This window comes from Nyctereutes procyonoides, unplaced genomic scaffold (assembly GCF_905146905.1).
Source record: "Nyctereutes procyonoides isolate TBG_1078 unplaced genomic scaffold, NYPRO_anot_genome, whole genome shotgun sequence".
NCBI lineage: Eukaryota > Metazoa > Chordata > Mammalia > Carnivora > Canidae > Nyctereutes > Nyctereutes procyonoides.
Window position 1 is genome coordinate 39,601,079 of NW_026575044.1, and position 18,410 is coordinate 39,619,488.

The following is an 18,410-nucleotide window of genomic DNA, read 5'->3' on the forward strand; positions in this document are numbered from 1 at the left end:
CTCTGCCTATGTCTTTGCCTCTCTCTCTCTCTCTCTGTGTGTGTGACTATCATAAATAAATAAATAAAATCTTTAAAAAAATAAATAAATAAAATAAAATAAAATTAGATTTTGACTTTCTTCTTTTTTAAAAAAAGGTTTTTAAATTTATTTCAGAGAGAGAGCGAGAGAGAGCGCAAACATCAGTTGGGGAAGGGACAGAGGGAGAAGCAGACTGCCTGCCAAGCAGAGAGCCGATCTGGAGCTCCAACCCAGGACCCTTGATCATGACCTGAGCTGAAGGCAGATGTTTAACTGACTGAGCCACTCAGGTGCCCCTTGACTTCCTTTTTTTGATGCCGGAAAGCATTTAAATACACTTAACCCCCTAAAAAGCTATAATATTTCATTTTTGAATTTATCAATAAAATTATGCTTTTTCTTACACAACTAATTTTAAATAAGTAGCAATTACTTAATAATAAAATGTAGACAATTTTTCTCATATGCATGAATAAGATCAAAAACTATATTAACATACTGGTTTAAAATAAATACTTTCTACTTAAAATCAATTCTTTATCACATGTTTAAGGGGTACTTATGACAATGAAAAGAGAAAATGTCCTATTTTATGCTTTAAAAAAGCCACAATGATGAGAATATGTAAAAGAGGGACAAGAACCAACTGACAGTGCTTCCAATATCCAAAACTGGAACAATCTGAGGAACAAAATAGGATTGGATTAGAACTCAATATAAAATAAATATCTAATAAATAAATAGATATCCATGAGTGCATAATGATATAAATGACTGAATAAATTAAAAAATGGGGGGGAAAGAGACTAATTTCCATGCAGAATTTCAAATAATTTATGTAGATACTCTTCCCCTCAAGAAGGTGAAGCATAATTCCCCATTCCTTAAGTATAAGCTGAGCTTAGTGACTTTCTTCCACAGAATGGAAAGTGGGGGAAAGAATGGAGATAACACTACCTCAGCCAAGTGATCTAGGTCAACAACAGTCATAAATCATGTTGATAGCATGTACCCTTAACACAATATGATGAAAATGACACATTGTGATCTTCCTTTCTCAAATCCATAACCCAAGTTTAACCAGGAGAAAAACATCAGACAAATTTCAGTAGAGGGTCACCTACAATATACCTTACCAATAATTCCTAAAACTGTCAGGGTCACCAGAAAAAAAGGAAAATCTGAGAAACTGTCACAGCCCAGAGGAGCCTAAGGAGATATGATGACTAATTTAGTATCCTGGTAGGATTCTGGAACAGAAAAAGGATATTAGGGAGAAATTAAGAACCCAAATAAACCATGAACTTTAATTATTATTAAAAATTAATAATGGGGCGTCTGTGTGACTCAGTTGGTTAGGTGCCTGCTTTTGGCTCAGGTCATGATCCCAGGGTCTTGGGATTGGCTCCTTGTCAGGCTCCCTGCAGAGTAGGGAATCTGCTTCTCTCTCATCCTCCTCCCCTCCCCACCCCCAAGTAAATAAATAAATAAAATCTTTAGAAAATTAGTAATAATGTAAGATGTCAACCATAGGAGGAACTACAGGGATATACAGAAACTCTATAGTATTTTCTCAACTTTTCTTTAAATCTAAAATTGTTTCTAAAAATTAAAGTCTATTTTTACAATGTCCTATTTTATCTTCTTTTCCTCATGTTACTCGCCAACACAAGCCACTCAGCCAATTCAATTAAGAGGAAAGAAAATAAAAGTGAAAGAAAAGGCAAGGCTAAGTCCAGCAACAGGGTCAGGAAGAAATGGCCAGAAATGGTTGCAAAATCAAGAAAAAGTTCCTGTTTAGTTTGTAATTATTCTGAGAATACAGTCACCTGGCAAGGGTCTGACCTTTTACTGTGATATCTTTTCATTGTTTCCTCTAAACCCTCGTTCTTGGGATTCAGATCAGCTAATAATTTACAAAATACATTATCAGGGATCCCCAATTAAGAAAAAAACATTGTATAAAGAGCAATATTTAGGGTTTTTTTTTAAGATTGAAAATAAGCTGTGTGTCTGTAAAGAAGAGTGGGTAGCTAAAGAATCTATGAAATGTGATTATATTTGAAGGTCTGTAGGATCCAAGTATCTGGTATAGTAGGTAGTTCTAGTCTCTAGAAATATGTCAGATTATTAATATAATAAAGAGCAATTATTCAATCTCAATTAAAACAGCAAACAAAATGAAAAGAAACCTTATTACTCCCCTGTAGGGTAATTTTGAATCACATCTGAACTAATCCTGAAAGAAAGGCAGAATGTTTCTTGCAGAGGCTCCTGGAAGACCTGGGGAAGAGCGCCCTAAGGATCTAAGCCTGTTTACGCAAAGGAAGAAAGATAAGTTATCGATGTGGGCACACATATAACAATTTATTTGACAAACTTGCCCCTAAGTAGCTTTGTTTTCTGAAAGCAATACTGAAATGCTGCCTTCACCCCAAGACCTTTGGAGCAAATTATTTTAATTAAGAAGAGGAATAATGGTAGAGGGCCCTTCTTTGTAAACTTCATCTGCATTTCCTTAAGAAAATAGCCAACGTTTTCACTTCACAGAACCAGATTTGCATTCTCCAATTATCCCCCACTTGAAGGCTGCAGAGTAATCTAAGCGGGGGGAGGGGAAAGTTTACTGAAACAGCTGTAAACACAAACTAAAGTCATCAAAGCTGTATTTGGAGGCCTCCGATTTGGTTGCCCTTCACCTCTTTAGACAATCAACTGCCTCCCAGCAGGGTGGGAACCTACACTATTCCAATAATTTACATAAGAAATTAGCAACCAAAATTTACATCTGAATGGTAACCCCCAGAAGCCCATCAGGTATTAAGTATCTGCTTATCTAAATTGCCTCTAAAAATAGCTTTACCTTTCTTTAAGTCTTAGGTAAATAGAGGATTTCCCATGAAAGGAAGGTGGTATGCTAAAACAAGTCAGGCATTATATTGCCCTAATTCACAGTCATTTCTATAAAAAAAAATTTCAGAGTGTTCTGTCTTGGAATGAGAGGGCTCTTAGAACCATCCTAGAAAGAGCCAAGTTAAAACAGCTGTGGACAAACTTTAAACTATCAAACTCTAAAGGATGCTTTTTGTTTTTAATGGCCACCTACAGGCAAATTAAAAGGAGAAAAATATGGACACGTAATTAATTCTAAGAAACCAAAGTAGATGATGTAGGAATCTACATGTAGGACTAGTGTTTTTGGGTTGTCTTGGAATGTGAATTTATGCCTGGGTGGGATTGAGTTACCCCCACCCCCAAGGAAAATTGCACCTCCAAGTCTTATCCTTCATCCCTTACACTTTACATAATCCCTACAAGGTACAAGTAATGTTCTCATGTTTTAAATGTCAAGAAATAGTTGCTATCTGTTAGATCGCTGAGTTTGCATCTTGGTGTGCACTAAACAGCTTTCCATACCTGATTGTTAGTAATACCACTGTTAGCACCTGAAAAGGGAAACTAAAAAACATATTTAGAGCACAGGGAAAACAAGGGGGCCCCTCCCCCATTTTTAGTGTAAAATTTGATATTTCAAAATTATCCCCTAAAGCTTTTACTCTGATTCTGTTTAATTCTTACATACAACAGGATTCTCAATGACAACCCAACAACATTTCAAGCACAATTTCAATGTCTAGTTATTAATTATTAAGTAAAGCTTGACTGAGCAATTAAATAAAAGGTACAGGGCAGCCCAGGTGGTTCAATGGTTTAGTGCCGCCTTCAGCCCAGGGTGTGATCCTGGAGACCCCAGATCCCATCCCATGTCAGGCTCCCTACATCGAGCCTGCTTTTCCCCCTGCCTGTATCTCTGCCTCTCTCTCTCTCTCTCTCTCTCTCTCAATCTCTCTCTCTCTGTCTCTCATGAATAAATAAATAAAATCTTTTAAAAATGCACAATTTTATCTTCTACAAATAAACTATACTGCATGATTGTTCAAAATAAATGGAAAGGGTAAATATAAAACATCTGATTATCCATTACTGTTTTTGAGGATAGAACCGAAAGAAGTAGGAAGACAGGACACTTAGAAAGTTCCTAAAATAGTAGCGTTCTTGAAGGAAAAGCTCTGATCTGAGTCTAGGCTTGCTTTTGCTACATATCATCTCAGAGAAGTCATTCAATTACTGTGAATCTCCCTTTCTTCATCTAGAAGATAGAATGATAATACCTTTCTTATAGACACCTGCTGTGAAGTCACAGGAGATAATGTCAGTGAGAGCATAATCATTCCTCATTCCTTTCTGTAATTACTGGTTTCCAGCCTTGAGCACCACATGCTATGTTGGAAACTAGCCAAAATAAAGAGGGATTGGGGGGAAAAAAAAGAAACCCACCATCTGTAGTGCAAGACCCTTCTGGGGCAGGTTTTTGTGAATAGGGAATTGGTGGGCTATTTGAATCAGACATTTCTTCATCATCTTCGTCATCTTCCATTTCATTAACTGTTAGATTGTTAGAAAAATCCAGGCTTCCATTTTGAGTATAGCGGTGTACCAAATCCTTATCCAGATCCTCCACTTTGGGTTTTACATCTGGGTGAGCAAATAAATCACAGCTAATTTAATAAAAAGATGCTTATAGAAAAATAACCAAAAGAAAAATTCATAGTTCTGAAAGATATCAGAGGACAGGGAGACTAGCAACGTCTAACATTCAATCAATTTACTTCAGAGGTTCCCAGACTTGGAATTTCCATTTCTTTTAAAAGGAGTCTAGAAATGTATGGGATTGAAAAACTTACCTGCAGATGAGAAAGGATGCTGGTCAGGGTCCAAGTACAGCTGGGAAAAAATTGGCCGTGGTACCACACTACTACATCTGAGAGAGGCTTCTATGGAGTTGTGGAGAGCTTCCTCAAATTGAGCAGATTTCAGTTGCCCAGCATATGAATTCCCCATGGTCTACACCACCTCCCCAAAGAAAAAGAGGAAGAAAGGGAAAAAATTGATACAATTAGAGGACTCTATGTCTGCAAAGTATGCGCATATATCATTAAGATTCATACATGAACTTTACCTATATTTCTTAAGACAATTTGTGTTGGTTATCTGTTACATCACTTTTGTCTTTATAATCCAAACCCATTTCAAAAAGACCCTGTAGAGGATCTTATATCTTAGAATCAAACAGTAGTAAATGCCTTACGGTTCTCCAACCAGTAAATCAAGATTGACCTGTCAATTGTGAAGCTGAATATGGAGACCATGGGGTCACACCTCCTCCTTAAAACTAGTGGGCTACCATAACCCTATACCAAATCTATCAGTGCTTTTAGAGTAAATATCTAGTTACTTCTCTTTCCAGTAAGATCTTCTTACCCTGGCACAGTGAGGGTAGATGCTTCTCTGGGGAAAAAAAAAAATCTCAAAGTGTGGTCTGAAGTCACCAAGACCTGTTCTGGGATTCATGAGATCAAAACTCCTTTCAAACTTACTACTAGTATAGTATTTGTCGTTTTGACTCTCAATCTCATATGTGTTCAGAACTTTCTAGAGGTTGTATGATGTATGATACTGCAACAGGGTGAATGTGGAAGCAGATAGATTATGCTTCTCACTAACTTTTTTTTGGAAAATACAGTTCTTTTTCACAAGATATGTTATTCATGCTGATATATAATGGGCTTATTATTTTAAAATTTGAAGTTAATATATATTTTTAAAATGTCTTAGTCTTAATTTCTAATAAATAAAATCCACATAAGCAAAACTCAATAATTTTTAAGAGTATAAAGGGATTCTGGGATGAAAAGTTTGAGATATTGAGCTAAACAGTACACTAAACCCTTTGTAAAAATTATTTTATTTAATCTTTAGTATTCTGATGTAGGTAGGACCTCTTTTCATTTCTTTTTCTTTTTTTAAAAGATTTTATTATTTATTCATGAGAGAGAGAGAGAGAGAGAGAGAGAGAGAGAGAGAGAAGCAGGCTCCATGCAGGGAGCCCAATGTGGGACTCGACCCCAGGTTCCTAGGACCATGTCCTGGGCCAAAGGCAGGCACTAAACTACTGAGCCATTCCAGGAATCCCCCTCTTCTCATTTCCTAGATGAAAAACTATTGCTTAGAGAAGCCAAGTGACTTGCCCACTATCATCCAGCTGGTAAAGGTCAGAACCAGAATTCAGTATCTAGCTGTATGATGATAAATCCTGCACTCCTAGAGCACAAGCTCAACTTGGATAAATCTTATTTCAAGAAAGGCAATTTGACAGGCACCTGGCTGGCTCAGTCAAAAGAGAGCATGACTCTAGATCTCAGGGTTGTGAGTTTAAGCCCCCTGTTGGGTGTAGAGATTACTTAAATAAATAAAACTTTAAAAAAAATTAAAACAAGAAAAGAAAGGCAATTGGAGTATATCTTAGTCCCACTTACCCTAACAAGAAGAGGGACAGATTTAAATTTCATCTGGAACCCTAACTTTGACTCTCTGGAGGAAGTCCCTAGAGGACTGATTGAGAAGGACCCTGAGCATGCATCTGGGCTCAGCGGGTAAAGGAAGCCAAGGTCTAATGGTGATGACTCAGCAGAGTATGGGTGATGCCTACTACAAAGTTACTGTCATGTTTCTCAGACTTATATGCATGAGCTCCAGAGGAGCTTTTGGTGGGGCTCTCAGCTGCCTCTGTATAGCTAAGAAGGCTGTTTACATGATTCCTGGTAGCAGTGAGTAGTATTCAGAGATTTCCATCAGAGCACCTGAGTGTATCAAAGCTTTGTTAGAGATTCTTATGATTTGGAGGAAAAGGTGAAATTATATTTTGGCAAACCTTTCTCAAAATAGTTAATATGAAACTAAACACCATGGATTAAAATTAGTAGGTTTCTCTTTAAAAGGAAAAGAAATTTTGTGACTATATGAGGTGATGGCTATTAATTGAAATTACAGTAGTAAGCATTTTGCAGCATATTCCTATATAAAATCATCATATTGTATACCTAAAACTTATACAGTACATCAATTTTATCTCAATAAAACTAGAAGAAATAAATCACTAGGTTTATTTCAATTTCTAGGTTTCTTTCTTATAAAAAATACATAGCCAGAAGTATATGTACAGTACTCAAAATTTTAAGTGGAAAAAAAATTTTAAGTGGAAGAAAAATCAACAGGTCTGTCAAATAAAGTTTTCCTGCAATACCAAGCTTCTAAGACTCCTCATTAGTACAACTATAAACAATTTAAATTTCCTAAAGCCATTTATTTTTCAACAGACCCACATGTGATCAAACAGGGTGCGGTTGCAGGAGAAATATGCTTTATCACCAGTTTATGCATCTAAGTCAAAATTCAATAGTCATTTCACCTTTCTTCTTTGCAGAAGGGAAAAAACTACCAGTGCAGTCAACCATGGGATTTCTTAACCGTGGAAAACAATGGAATAATGTCAAAGGTGGAACTTTGGCCTTTCTCCAGAGCACCAAATGCCTGGAAATCTTGCCTCTTCTTAACTATCACCTCTTCAACAAGTTCTCTTCCTTTTATCATTGAAAATCATATTCTCTAAGAGATCTTTTTAGTTTAATAAAGTTTAATAAAGAACTGTCCAGTTGTACATAGAGGACTACATAATCTCAATCTCTGATTTATAGCTTAAGGAGCAATATAATAAATATGTATATGTAAATATGTATAGGGCAAATAAATATTGTGATGAATAAAAATATTACATCAACATAAAACGGAGTGATCAAATTTCACCATCATAGAATATAATGATCATGTGAAGAATTATAAAACTGACCTCAGACTTCTTTAGTGCTGAGTATGGAGTTCTTCCCTTTATTAGTCAAGTTCAATGCTACCTAATTTCCAGTTCAATGCTACCAAAAAGAAAGGTAGAGTTCAAGGAAGAAGCCTTTTTAGTGCAATGTATTCTTAATATTGTATGCTATAATATTTAGCGTCACTGAAACTGTTGGCATTATCCACCTAGACTACCAGCCTTCCTTTCCTCTGAATCTGAAGGACCCCCCCAGAGCCTGAGATGGCGTAACATCCCACTGAAAGTCAGTGTGAATAAATCTAACTTTAGGTCAGAAAACAGAGAACTACTTTTCAGAATTTTCAGAATCAGTTGTTGAATGAAATACAACAAGAAAGCAAACTTGCAATTTCTACATATACATGCATACTTTATGTATCCGGCTTACATTAAGGACTACAGACCTCTGAGATACTAACAGACATTCTTGTGACATTAAAGCAAACTCTAAGAAAGAGATGGTTCACAATATGGGCTCCTTCTGCACCACTAATTCTTTGAGAGAGAAAGAGAGAGAGAGAGGTGGGGAGGGGTAGTAGGAGAGAACCTTAAGCAGGCTCTATATTCAGCAGTGTGGAGCCTGACATGGGGCTCCATCTCACAACCCTGAGTTCATGATCTGAGCCAAAATCAAGATGCTTAACCTCCCCCATGCATTGCTAATTAACTGTCCAAAATGCAAATCGGATCAAGTACAAACCACCACACAGTTGTGGTTTAGGGTCTTTCTGCTCTAGCCTTTTCTCATTTCTACAGAAAGATAAAAAGGCTGGAGTAGAACAGGCAACTTCCATCACTGGTGGCTTTAGGAATAGGGACTGGAGAAGTAAGAAAAAGAGTAGCCTGGGAAATAGGTACCTGCTAATGGTTCCATGGCTTCTCCCCAATTCTCCTTTTTTGTTATTGTGGAAAAAGGAAAAAAGGAGTAACACAATTTGAGGGAGACTACTTCTTGATCCTGTAATGTTTTAATTTCCCTTTTGTCAAATGTTTCATGGTTAGGAGTTACTAATGTATTACTAATACAGTAATCACTCTTATAGTAGTTACAAAGTACACAGGACAGAGGAAGAAAGTTTTCCTTAAGTTATTCCCCAAAGACTTTTTACGATTAAAGCATTACATACGATTTCAGAATATTCTTATTTTTCAAATGTTAACTTTAATAAGTTATATATGAAGCACATATCACAATGGTAGGCATCTAACAGGTAGGTGATATGACACCAGTTGCTGCTATCATTATTACTTTTACTGGTGGTGGTGGTGGTCCTTGTCATTGTCAAGAAACGTGAAAGGAAATGTTCTTCTTTGGACAATTACAATACTAGTAACATGGAGAGCTTGCTAACTGCCCAGTAAGTACTCCATTGCCTCCATTTGTAAGAGAACTGGGGTCTAGAGAAGTTAAGGAACTTAACTTCTGTGAAACAAGGTGAAACAAAAAGGAGATGGCAAAGACAGGAGTAGGATCTAACCAGTTTAGCTACAGCAACAGCTCTCTTAGGCTATCTTTGTCACCGAGACACTTATCTCTTTAAACACCTACAATAATAACCTAATCGGATAAATGGATACTTTATAAAATATTACTAAATTGCTAAGCCAAACAAAACAAAACAAAAGGAAATGAAACCAAAACAATCCAAGGAAGATTTTTGTTTGTTTGCTGATTTGTCCTTGTCTGTATATGTCATGGTTGCAAGACAAAGCTGAAAGAGGGGTTAAGATACGGGGTTAATAGGCACAAAGCAAAGCAACAGTTTTTAAAAGTTGAAACAAGGGATGCCTGGGCGGCTCAGCAGTTGAACATCTGCCTGCTTAGGCTCAGGGTGTGATCCCAGGGTCTGGGATCAAGTCCCACATTGGGCTTTCCACGGGGAGCCTGCTTCTTCCTTTGCCTATGTCTGTGTCTCTCATGAACATATAAATAAAATCTTAAAAAAAAGTCAAAACAAAATTAAACCACCCCTCCTCTCAATAAAAAGACCCCAAACCTCACTATATTAGATGAAAGGGAAATATAAACAAAGGGTAAATTATTTAACAAAGAATAACTAAATATACACATCTAGGGGAGAAAGCATGGGCCCACCCTTAGATTACAAAGCACCTGACAGATGGGCAACATGTCCCCTGATTTTGATAATTCTCTTGTCCACACCTTTTTTCTCCCCATTGCTTCCAACTTTGGAAGACTCGGTCATGTTTCTTTATTATGTGGCAAATCTAGAAATCAAAAACATTCTTATCAATTCCCTAAAATTTTAGGAATATTTATATAACTTAGTTTCCTTTAATATTTCCTCCTGTCTGAAAAAGTTATTATTTCCATTTAGGGACAAGAGAAAGTTTCCTAAAACTCAAATGATAAAAAGAAAGTATGAACTTGAGAGTGTATATTTCTTGATTTTCTTCTTATATGAGTTTAAAAAGAAGTACTAGATTTGGCATATGGCCCAATCTATTACTTTAAAAAGTAACACAATTTAATTTCTATTTCCCTCTTCTATCTGTAGCAGGCCACTTAATCTAAATAGATAGAAGTAGATAGTGGCACCTGGGTGGCTCAGTGGTTGATTGTCTGCCTTTGGCTCAGGTCGTGATCCCGGGGTCCTGGGATCAAGTGCTGCATCAGGTTCCCTGCAGGGAGTCTGCTTCTCCCTCTGCCTATGTCTCTGTCTTTCTCTCTGTGTCTCTCGTGAATAAATAAATAAAGTCTTTAAAAAATAAATAAATATGTAGAAGTAAAAAAAATTCTAACAATAATATGATACGAATTTACTGGAAATTTTATAAACACAATTTTTCTTGTAAAGATAACATTGTTACAAGCAGAAAAAAAGCTGTGAAGTACACACAATGTGTTAATAATATTTATCTATTGTTTTTAAATTATCTTTTGTGTTGTGTTGTTTTTAAACTATTTTTTTTTGGGGGGGGCACCTGGCTGGCTCAGTTGGTAGAGCATGTTACTCTTGATCTTAGGGTCTTGAGTTTGAGCCCCTCATTAGGCATACAGCCTTCCTAAAAATTAAACTATCTCTTTTTTCCTATTTTCCAATTTTTAAAGTAATAAATGGTATTATTGCATAATATAATAAAGGAAAGGAAAATATCATATAGCAAGCAAACTAATCCCAACTCTATGACTATCCTTGAACAAGTAGTTTATTTTTTATTTTATTTTTTAGTAGTTTATTTTTTTAAATTAAAAAATTTTTTGAACAAGTAGTTTAAAACAGAGGCATACTTAAAAAAAAATAAAACAGAGGCATATTACTTAACAACTGGTTTTCTAAAGTGAACACCCCTCCACCCTTTCCTGGTGCTTCAAGATTCCAGGGAGAATATAATTCATTCCAGTGCTTAGACTGAGAACCTCTCATAAAGATTTGGAATTTCCACTACTGCCGTCTACCATAATTACTCTAAGCTATTCCCCCCCCCCCCCCAGTTAGGATATACTTGCATTGGCCCAACTATCTCACTCAACAAGTACCTTTTTTTAAAAAAGATTTTATTTATTTATTCATGAGAGACACAGAGCGAGAGGCAGAGACATAGGCAGAGGGAGAAGCAGGCTCTCTGTGGGGAGCCCGATAAGGGACTCGATCCCAGGACCTTGGAATCATGGCCTGGGCCAAAGGCAGACACTCAACCACTGAGCCACCCAGGTGCCCCAAGTTCCTCTTTTGACCAAGGATAAATATTTTCAAGGTACTGAACTTGGGCTATTTATAAAAGTTGACTTTTATTATTTATTTATGTATTTATTTAGAGAGGGAGTGGGGAAAGGGGGCAGAAGGAGGAGAAAGAGAATCCCAAGCAGGTTCTATGCCCAGTACGGAGCCTGACATGGGGCTTGATCTCACAACCCTGAGATCATGACCTGAGCCAAAATCAAGAATCAGACACCCAACCTATTGAGTCACCCAGGCATCACTAAAAGTTGACTTTTAATACCAACCGTCTGGAGAGGATAAACATTAATGTTAAAATATATAGGGAAAAGAAAGATAACTACAGTTCATGACAAGAAAGAGTGAGAATAATACTGATTTAAAAAATATTGTGTACATGCTAAGAGAAAATATAAGATAATACCTCAGGGTCAGTCTAGTTTTAACAGCAAGATTGGCTATGGAGAAGATAGACGGGGATATACATTTTTAAAGTAATAATTCATTTAAAAATATTTCAGATTTGTATTTCCAAGCACTGTCTACTGAAAAGTCTGAGAGGTAATGACAATTCAATAACAATAAGCACTTCCTAGTACCCTGATTGTGATCTTTACTACCATCCCCCACTGAAAAGAATCAAAGCTCCTTGAAATTATGGCCAATTCCAGGTCTGGGGCAGGAAATACATGAGAGTAGTCTTGAACAGAGAGCAAAGCTATCAAGGGGTAATGGATCAGGTCAAAAGACATGAGTCAATACGAAGTATTCCCACAGGCCAAAGAATAGAGAAATTGAACATAAAAGAGAAAAAATGCAATGCAGTGAAGCATATTTAAAATATAAAAAATCACAAATTAATTTTGCTACTGAAGGAGAAAAAGCTCCTCTTGGAAAAAAAAAAACAAATAAAAAACAAAAGACAAAGCATCCTCCTGAATGCTGCTAAAAGGAAAAGGAAAGAGGAAATCTTTATTTTGCTTTTCCAGCACTTCCAGTAACCAAATAGTCCTGGTTATTCAGAGTTTTAATATTTTTAATGAAGAATATCAGCTAAGAAATGTGAAAAGAATGACAGAATAATAAAATGACCACTTTGCAACCCTTAATGCAAAATTCATTTAGGCAATGATAATAAATGGGAGAACTTTATAACAGAGCTGACACCTCCTGAACCCACTGCTCAAGCTTAACTTCACTGATAGTGAAGCAATGAGACACCAGGAGCCTCCCCACATGAGAAAGTAAGAAGCACACACACTACACCAGAAGCACACACACTATAGAGGAAGTATTTCAATGGGCATATTAAATATAGTCAAATCCTTACAGCTACCTTCCATTTATAGGATGGAGGAACAAGTAAAGGAATAAGCAAACTCAACATAGACAGGTAGACAGAGTAACTGATTTAGTTTCTGCAACAAGCCAGAATTATCTGGTTTACGAATTTGAAACTAGAATTCAAGTTCAGATGAAAAAGTCCATGTCTGTTTCCCCACTAAGACATGTTATTTGACATTGAAATGTCAGGAAGCAACGTTGAGCATGGAGATGATATATTTTGTTTGTGGTATGTGTGTATAGTTGGCTTTGGTTTGAGGTTTCTGTTTTTAAGGCTGTGTGCCAGACATAGTACTTTTTTAAAAAAAAGGACAACTTTGTGTAACTTGTCTGTTTTCTGTTACCTTTTACTCTGTAGATGTTGTCTTACTCTACAAACTTGAATAGTCATCTACCCAGCCAGGCAGCATTTATTGAAATCCTAAAATCGAAGTGGGTAAACACCTAGGCTGTAGAGTCAGATGACTTTAATTCAAATCCTACAACCACTACCCGTATGATATTGGGCAAGTCACTAAGTCTCTCAACTGTAAAATGAGGTAATACAACCAATATCATAGATTTTTGTGAGAATACATAAGATTTAATGCATATATAACATTTTTAGAAAAGTATCTGGAAGAGAATAAATGTGAAAAAGAGTAGTAATAGGGGTGCCAGGGTGCCTCAGTTGGTTAAGTGTTCAACTCTTGATTTCGGCTCCGGTCATGATTTCAGGGTTCTGGGATCGAGCCCCATTTTGGGCTCCATACTCAGGGTGGAGTCTGCTTGAGATTCTCTTTCTCCCTTTCCCTCTGCCCCTCCCTCTACTCATGTGTGCACATGCACACTCTCTCTCAAAGCAATCTTTTTTTAAAAAAAGTAGTAATAGGTTTTTTTAATTGTTGTTGTTTGTTTTTGTTTTTTAGCATTGTGCTACATTGAAGATACAGAGAAAAGTAAGATGTACTTCTTCTGTTGCCTGTGTTAGGCAGTACAATGGATTCTGGGGCATTTTTCTAGGAACAAATGGCCATCAACGTAAAAATTCCAAAAACTGCTATTTGGTACTATATATGATTTATTTATTAAGAGATTTTACAGTCACATGTACAAATCATTATTGTCCCTCACAGTTATCAGAGTCTTTGTATAAGAAAATTACTTGTAGTGATGAATCACTAAATTCTACTCCTGAAACCAATATTACATTATATGTTAACTAACTAGAATTTAAATAAAAACTTGAAACATGAAAAAAAAAAGAAAATTACTTGTTATATAGCATTACCACTCACATATCTTTTCTCTATTAAAAATATTCATTGGAGTGCCTGCTGACTCAGTTGGTTAGGCATCTGCCTTCTGCTCAGGTCAAGATCTCAGAGTCCTGGGATCCAGCCCCACGTTGGGCTCCCTGCTCAGTGGGGAGCCTGTTTCTCTTTCTTTGCCCCTCCCCCTCTCCCTGCTCATGCTCACTCTCTATTAGATAAATAAAAATCTTTAAAACAAAATTCACTGATGAGCATGATAATGGAAATCAAACATGGTTCTTGCAAGTTCAGTCTATAACCCAAAATTAAAAGCAAGCTTAAAAAGCAAGCATATATATATAAAAAAGCAAGCATATATTCACATTTCTCTCTCTTTTGTGCATTTTTCATTTTTTACATTTCACTTATTTTTTTTTTGAAATTGACATTTGTTGCTCTTGATTATAATCAGTTGAGTCTAGTGATTGACTCCCTCATTATATTGTGAGTTCTTAGATGAAATATTTTGTTTAAAACTAGAATGAGTAAAAAAATAACAATGAATACATTGAGCTTTTTGTGTGTGTCTTATCTAATTATACATTAAATTAATTTGAAGAGATATTATCTCTTCCCAAGCACGTTCCAAAAATGCACAAAACTAATCATGCATTCAAAACAAAAGCATGGTATTTCATTTTTATTCATCCTCTTTGCTGAAAAGAAATAGAAAATGTAAATAGATTAAAAGACAAACTTTCCAATCACTTTTAATAGTTCTGTACATTTAAATCTGGATGAATCTCTCTTGACAGTTTCTGAAGCCACAAAGTATTTTAGGTACTGAAATAAAAACCCAGCCCTAGCAACTTTATTTTAAAATTTACCATTTTTACCAATATACTTACAGATATATAATATGTCTTAAATTGTTATGGAAATAATTACTGTAATATGCCAAATAATTTTATAATAATTATTAAAAAGTGTCATAATTAAAAGATAAAATACAATGGTATTTTTTCTTTGTAATGAAAAGTTACATGTTACTACTGGAAATCTCTACTTTCTTCCTTGAAATACCAGAAATTCTTCTGTAAAATAAACACATCTCATCAAGACTCTCTGGAACTAGTATAATTACCAGAGGCAATCCCTGTGTAAGATCAAAGAAGCAAAACAATAATAGGCAATGTGTGACCTCTACCATGTCACCAGAGACCAATTTTTCAACAGGGAGAAGAGTCAATAATCCAGAACAGAAAACATTAAATAACCAGAAATGCTTCCAAAGTGTGGTTTACCGCATCCATCAAGCCTGCCACACTCAGAGTTCAGAGTCTCTACGGTTTCAGAGAACAAACTTGTGGGAATTTATCACAGCAGTTACTCAAATCTGCATAAAACACCAGAAGCAAAAAACCAATTTGCCAAATGCAGAATAGAATTTCAAAAGATACCATAATAATTTTCCAAATTTCATTGGATGCTTTAGAAAGTATAATAGGAAGGGCACAGATGACTAAAGCTTTTGCATAGAACATTCACCTAATTTCTCTTATTTCCAATGCCCACTTAGTTTCTCCAAGAAGCTGTTTGAAAAGTGGGCTAGAAACATTAACCAGATAAAATAACTAGTAGTAATACATTGAAAACTTCTGCAGGTTTTTGTTTTGTTTTGCTTTGGTAATACTGGGTCCCTGGATCCAGAAACAGGATTTGCTTTGGTCCGTTTTGTAATGTATTTAGATGACTAATAAGAATTATAAGGGTGCAAAGTGGGGTAAAGAAATTCCCACTCACAATAATTACAGTAAAATAGAAGTACATGTAAAATTGACTTTTAGAAAGTACCACAGATAAAATTGGGCCTGGGCCTTAGAAGCAGCAAAATCTGATTGTTTTCCTTAGCTATGAACACCAAACAGCTATGTTCTTTCAAAATTAGATGTGACTTAGGGACTGAGCAAATTTATCTGAATTTTTTGACTTGCAAAACACCCATTTTGCTGGTAATTCAGAGAGTAGTAAAAAGACTTAGCATAGAGGAAAAAGTGCTGGAAATTCAAAGCAACTGTGAACATTGTGTTCTTTTTTTTTTTTTTTGAACATTGTGTTCTTATATGGATTGGTTACTCCTGCTACCTTCATCTTTCCACTCTGTCATCTGCTCCTGTCTTTCCATCTTTTTATCGTATTAACATTGCTAATTGTATTTGTCAGTTTTGCCACAATTTCAATGCTACTTAAACAGCTGTGGGTTTTCTCTAGGCAATTATCAGTCACTACCCTTAGGTTTCTAAATTAGTTGTTGAAAGGCACTTTAACCTTGAGAAAATAGACATTAAACACACTGCATGCATGCTGAGCCTTACATTTATGTCTATTTTGCTTTAAAATGAATCTTATTTAAAAAGATTTAAAAAATCACATACAAGTGTAATTCACAAACATTGTAACTTTATGAATTAGTAAGAAAATGCTTAACAAAGCCTATTATATACTATTCAGCATTTCATCTTCTTTCCCCTTACTGTATATATAGTAATATATGTCTATGTTCTCTATGTATTTGTACATAGATAGAATAAATTAGAACATCAAAATATTGCCAAATTCCTCTAACAGTTCCTTTTACTACTTATGTGCCAAGTGGCCAACACCTTTCAAAGGTATCCATAATCATGGAAGTGGTACCTTGAGGTCATGGGCTCTGGTAAAGAGAGCTCTCACAACATGCAGATCCCATCCTCCCCTCCACCCCCACCCTTTTCCATTTCCCTGCAAAGAGAAAAATTCTTTATTATATAATCTTGCTTTTCTTATTCTCTATTCTTGACTCTGACATTTTCTTCTTCCTACTATAAAATATACAAGAAACACACTAAGCACACAGGCTTATGGCTATTCATCAACTGATACTTCTATGAAATACAACTACATTTTTAAAAGCATTTCAATAATCTAGAAACATTGTAGTTTGTATTTCATGTGCCATTTATTCCCTTTATACATTAAAATAAATTCTAAGGCAACTTTTAAGAGTTAATAATCTTTGGTGTTTTTAAAGGTTTATAATATCCTGTTTGTGGGTCAAAAGCTCGTTACAATAATCTTTAAATTAATGGAGGCTCACTCCTTACCAGTCTCTCCCCCACCCCCCACTTTTGGCTCTGAGGAAAGAAAAGAGTGGTAATTCAACAATGCAAAATTCTTCACTGAGAGACAAACATTAAAATGATAAACATTTTGGAAAGCAAAGTACACTTCAAACCCTCACAATTCTTTCAGACCTATATTGACTCTTATAGTAGTTGCCAACATTTGGTAAGGATTATCCTTCCATTAGACAAAAGCAAGCATTCCTTAGATAAATCAGGAGTTTTTGCCATGAGACTCATAAAACCTTTTCACAACACAGATTTTCAAGAGAATCCTTTAAGGTTTTAGGAGGCTGCTCCTTTTACTAAGTAACAAAATACACCCCATGGTGTCTCACTGACCCCACTCAGCTGTCCTTTGACCTCTTCAATTGTTGGAGCCTAACTCCAGGGCCACAGAATTTGCCTCCCATATCAAACAGGGGATGTTGCTAACTCCTAGCACCTGGTGTAACAAAACGCAACGGTTCTACGCTCTTCTGTCTCCTCCACTCCCTCTCTGATCGTTTTCCAGATGTTCCAGGCCCAAATGTTAAGCCAATACTAGGTGCCAGGGTATGCATGGTCACGAAGGCACAAACAAGGACTTTGCTGAAGTGGCAATGACCCTCTTGTTCTTTTTGGCCTTAAAAGAATTCAGCAGGAAGAAAAAGATCTCTGCCTCTCTTGGAAATGCCAGGCTACTCAAACATGTTGTAAAATCGGAAAGGAGAAATACAGTCTTGGGCTATGCCCTGACAAACGAGAGTTCCTTAAAACAGCATCCCCACATCCTTCATTCTAAGCAAACTTTTAATCTTCTTTGACATAGGGAGAAAAAAAGGCAGTATTTTCTTAACTAAAAGCCTCCTAAAAATAGAAAAAAAACTTTCATAAAACTTTTAAAACATACATCTCAGTGTTATATGATAAAACATTTTTATACAGTCAATAAATATGGTTTGGATTTTTCTGCAGAGGCCAATAATCTAGATCTCCCTTATTAGACAACTTGAAAGATAAAAACCACAGTCAACAAAGGGGAATTAAAAACTGGATTCTTATTATCTTCATTTAGTTATACAGGAAATATCACATGAAGGCTGTTGACAGGAGAAAAAAATATTCAGCAATACTAAATAAGCAAAAGCTTATTGCTGAATAAGGTTTTTTCCCCCCCTTTTGGTGGAGAGGTGGGGGAGGGGAGAGGAAAACAGAGAGG

General features: G+C 35.9%; 1 protein-coding gene across 1 annotated transcript in view; it reads right to left on the reverse strand.

The window, feature by feature from the left end:
* The window catches only part of GREB1L (GREB1 like retinoic acid receptor coactivator), a 156,855-nt gene that overhangs the window by 117,263 nt on the left and 21,182 nt on the right, over nt 1–18,410 (reverse strand). Inside the window, exons 3-4 of the mRNA XM_055323629.1 lie at nt 4,767–4,935; nt 4,360–4,557 (exon numbers count right to left, since the gene is read on the reverse strand). Coding sequence (XP_055179604.1) covers nt 4,360–4,557; nt 4,767–4,923 — 355 coding nt within the window. The 5' untranslated portion in view covers nt 4,924–4,935. The remainder of the gene's footprint in view (nt 1–4,359; nt 4,558–4,766; nt 4,936–18,410) is intronic.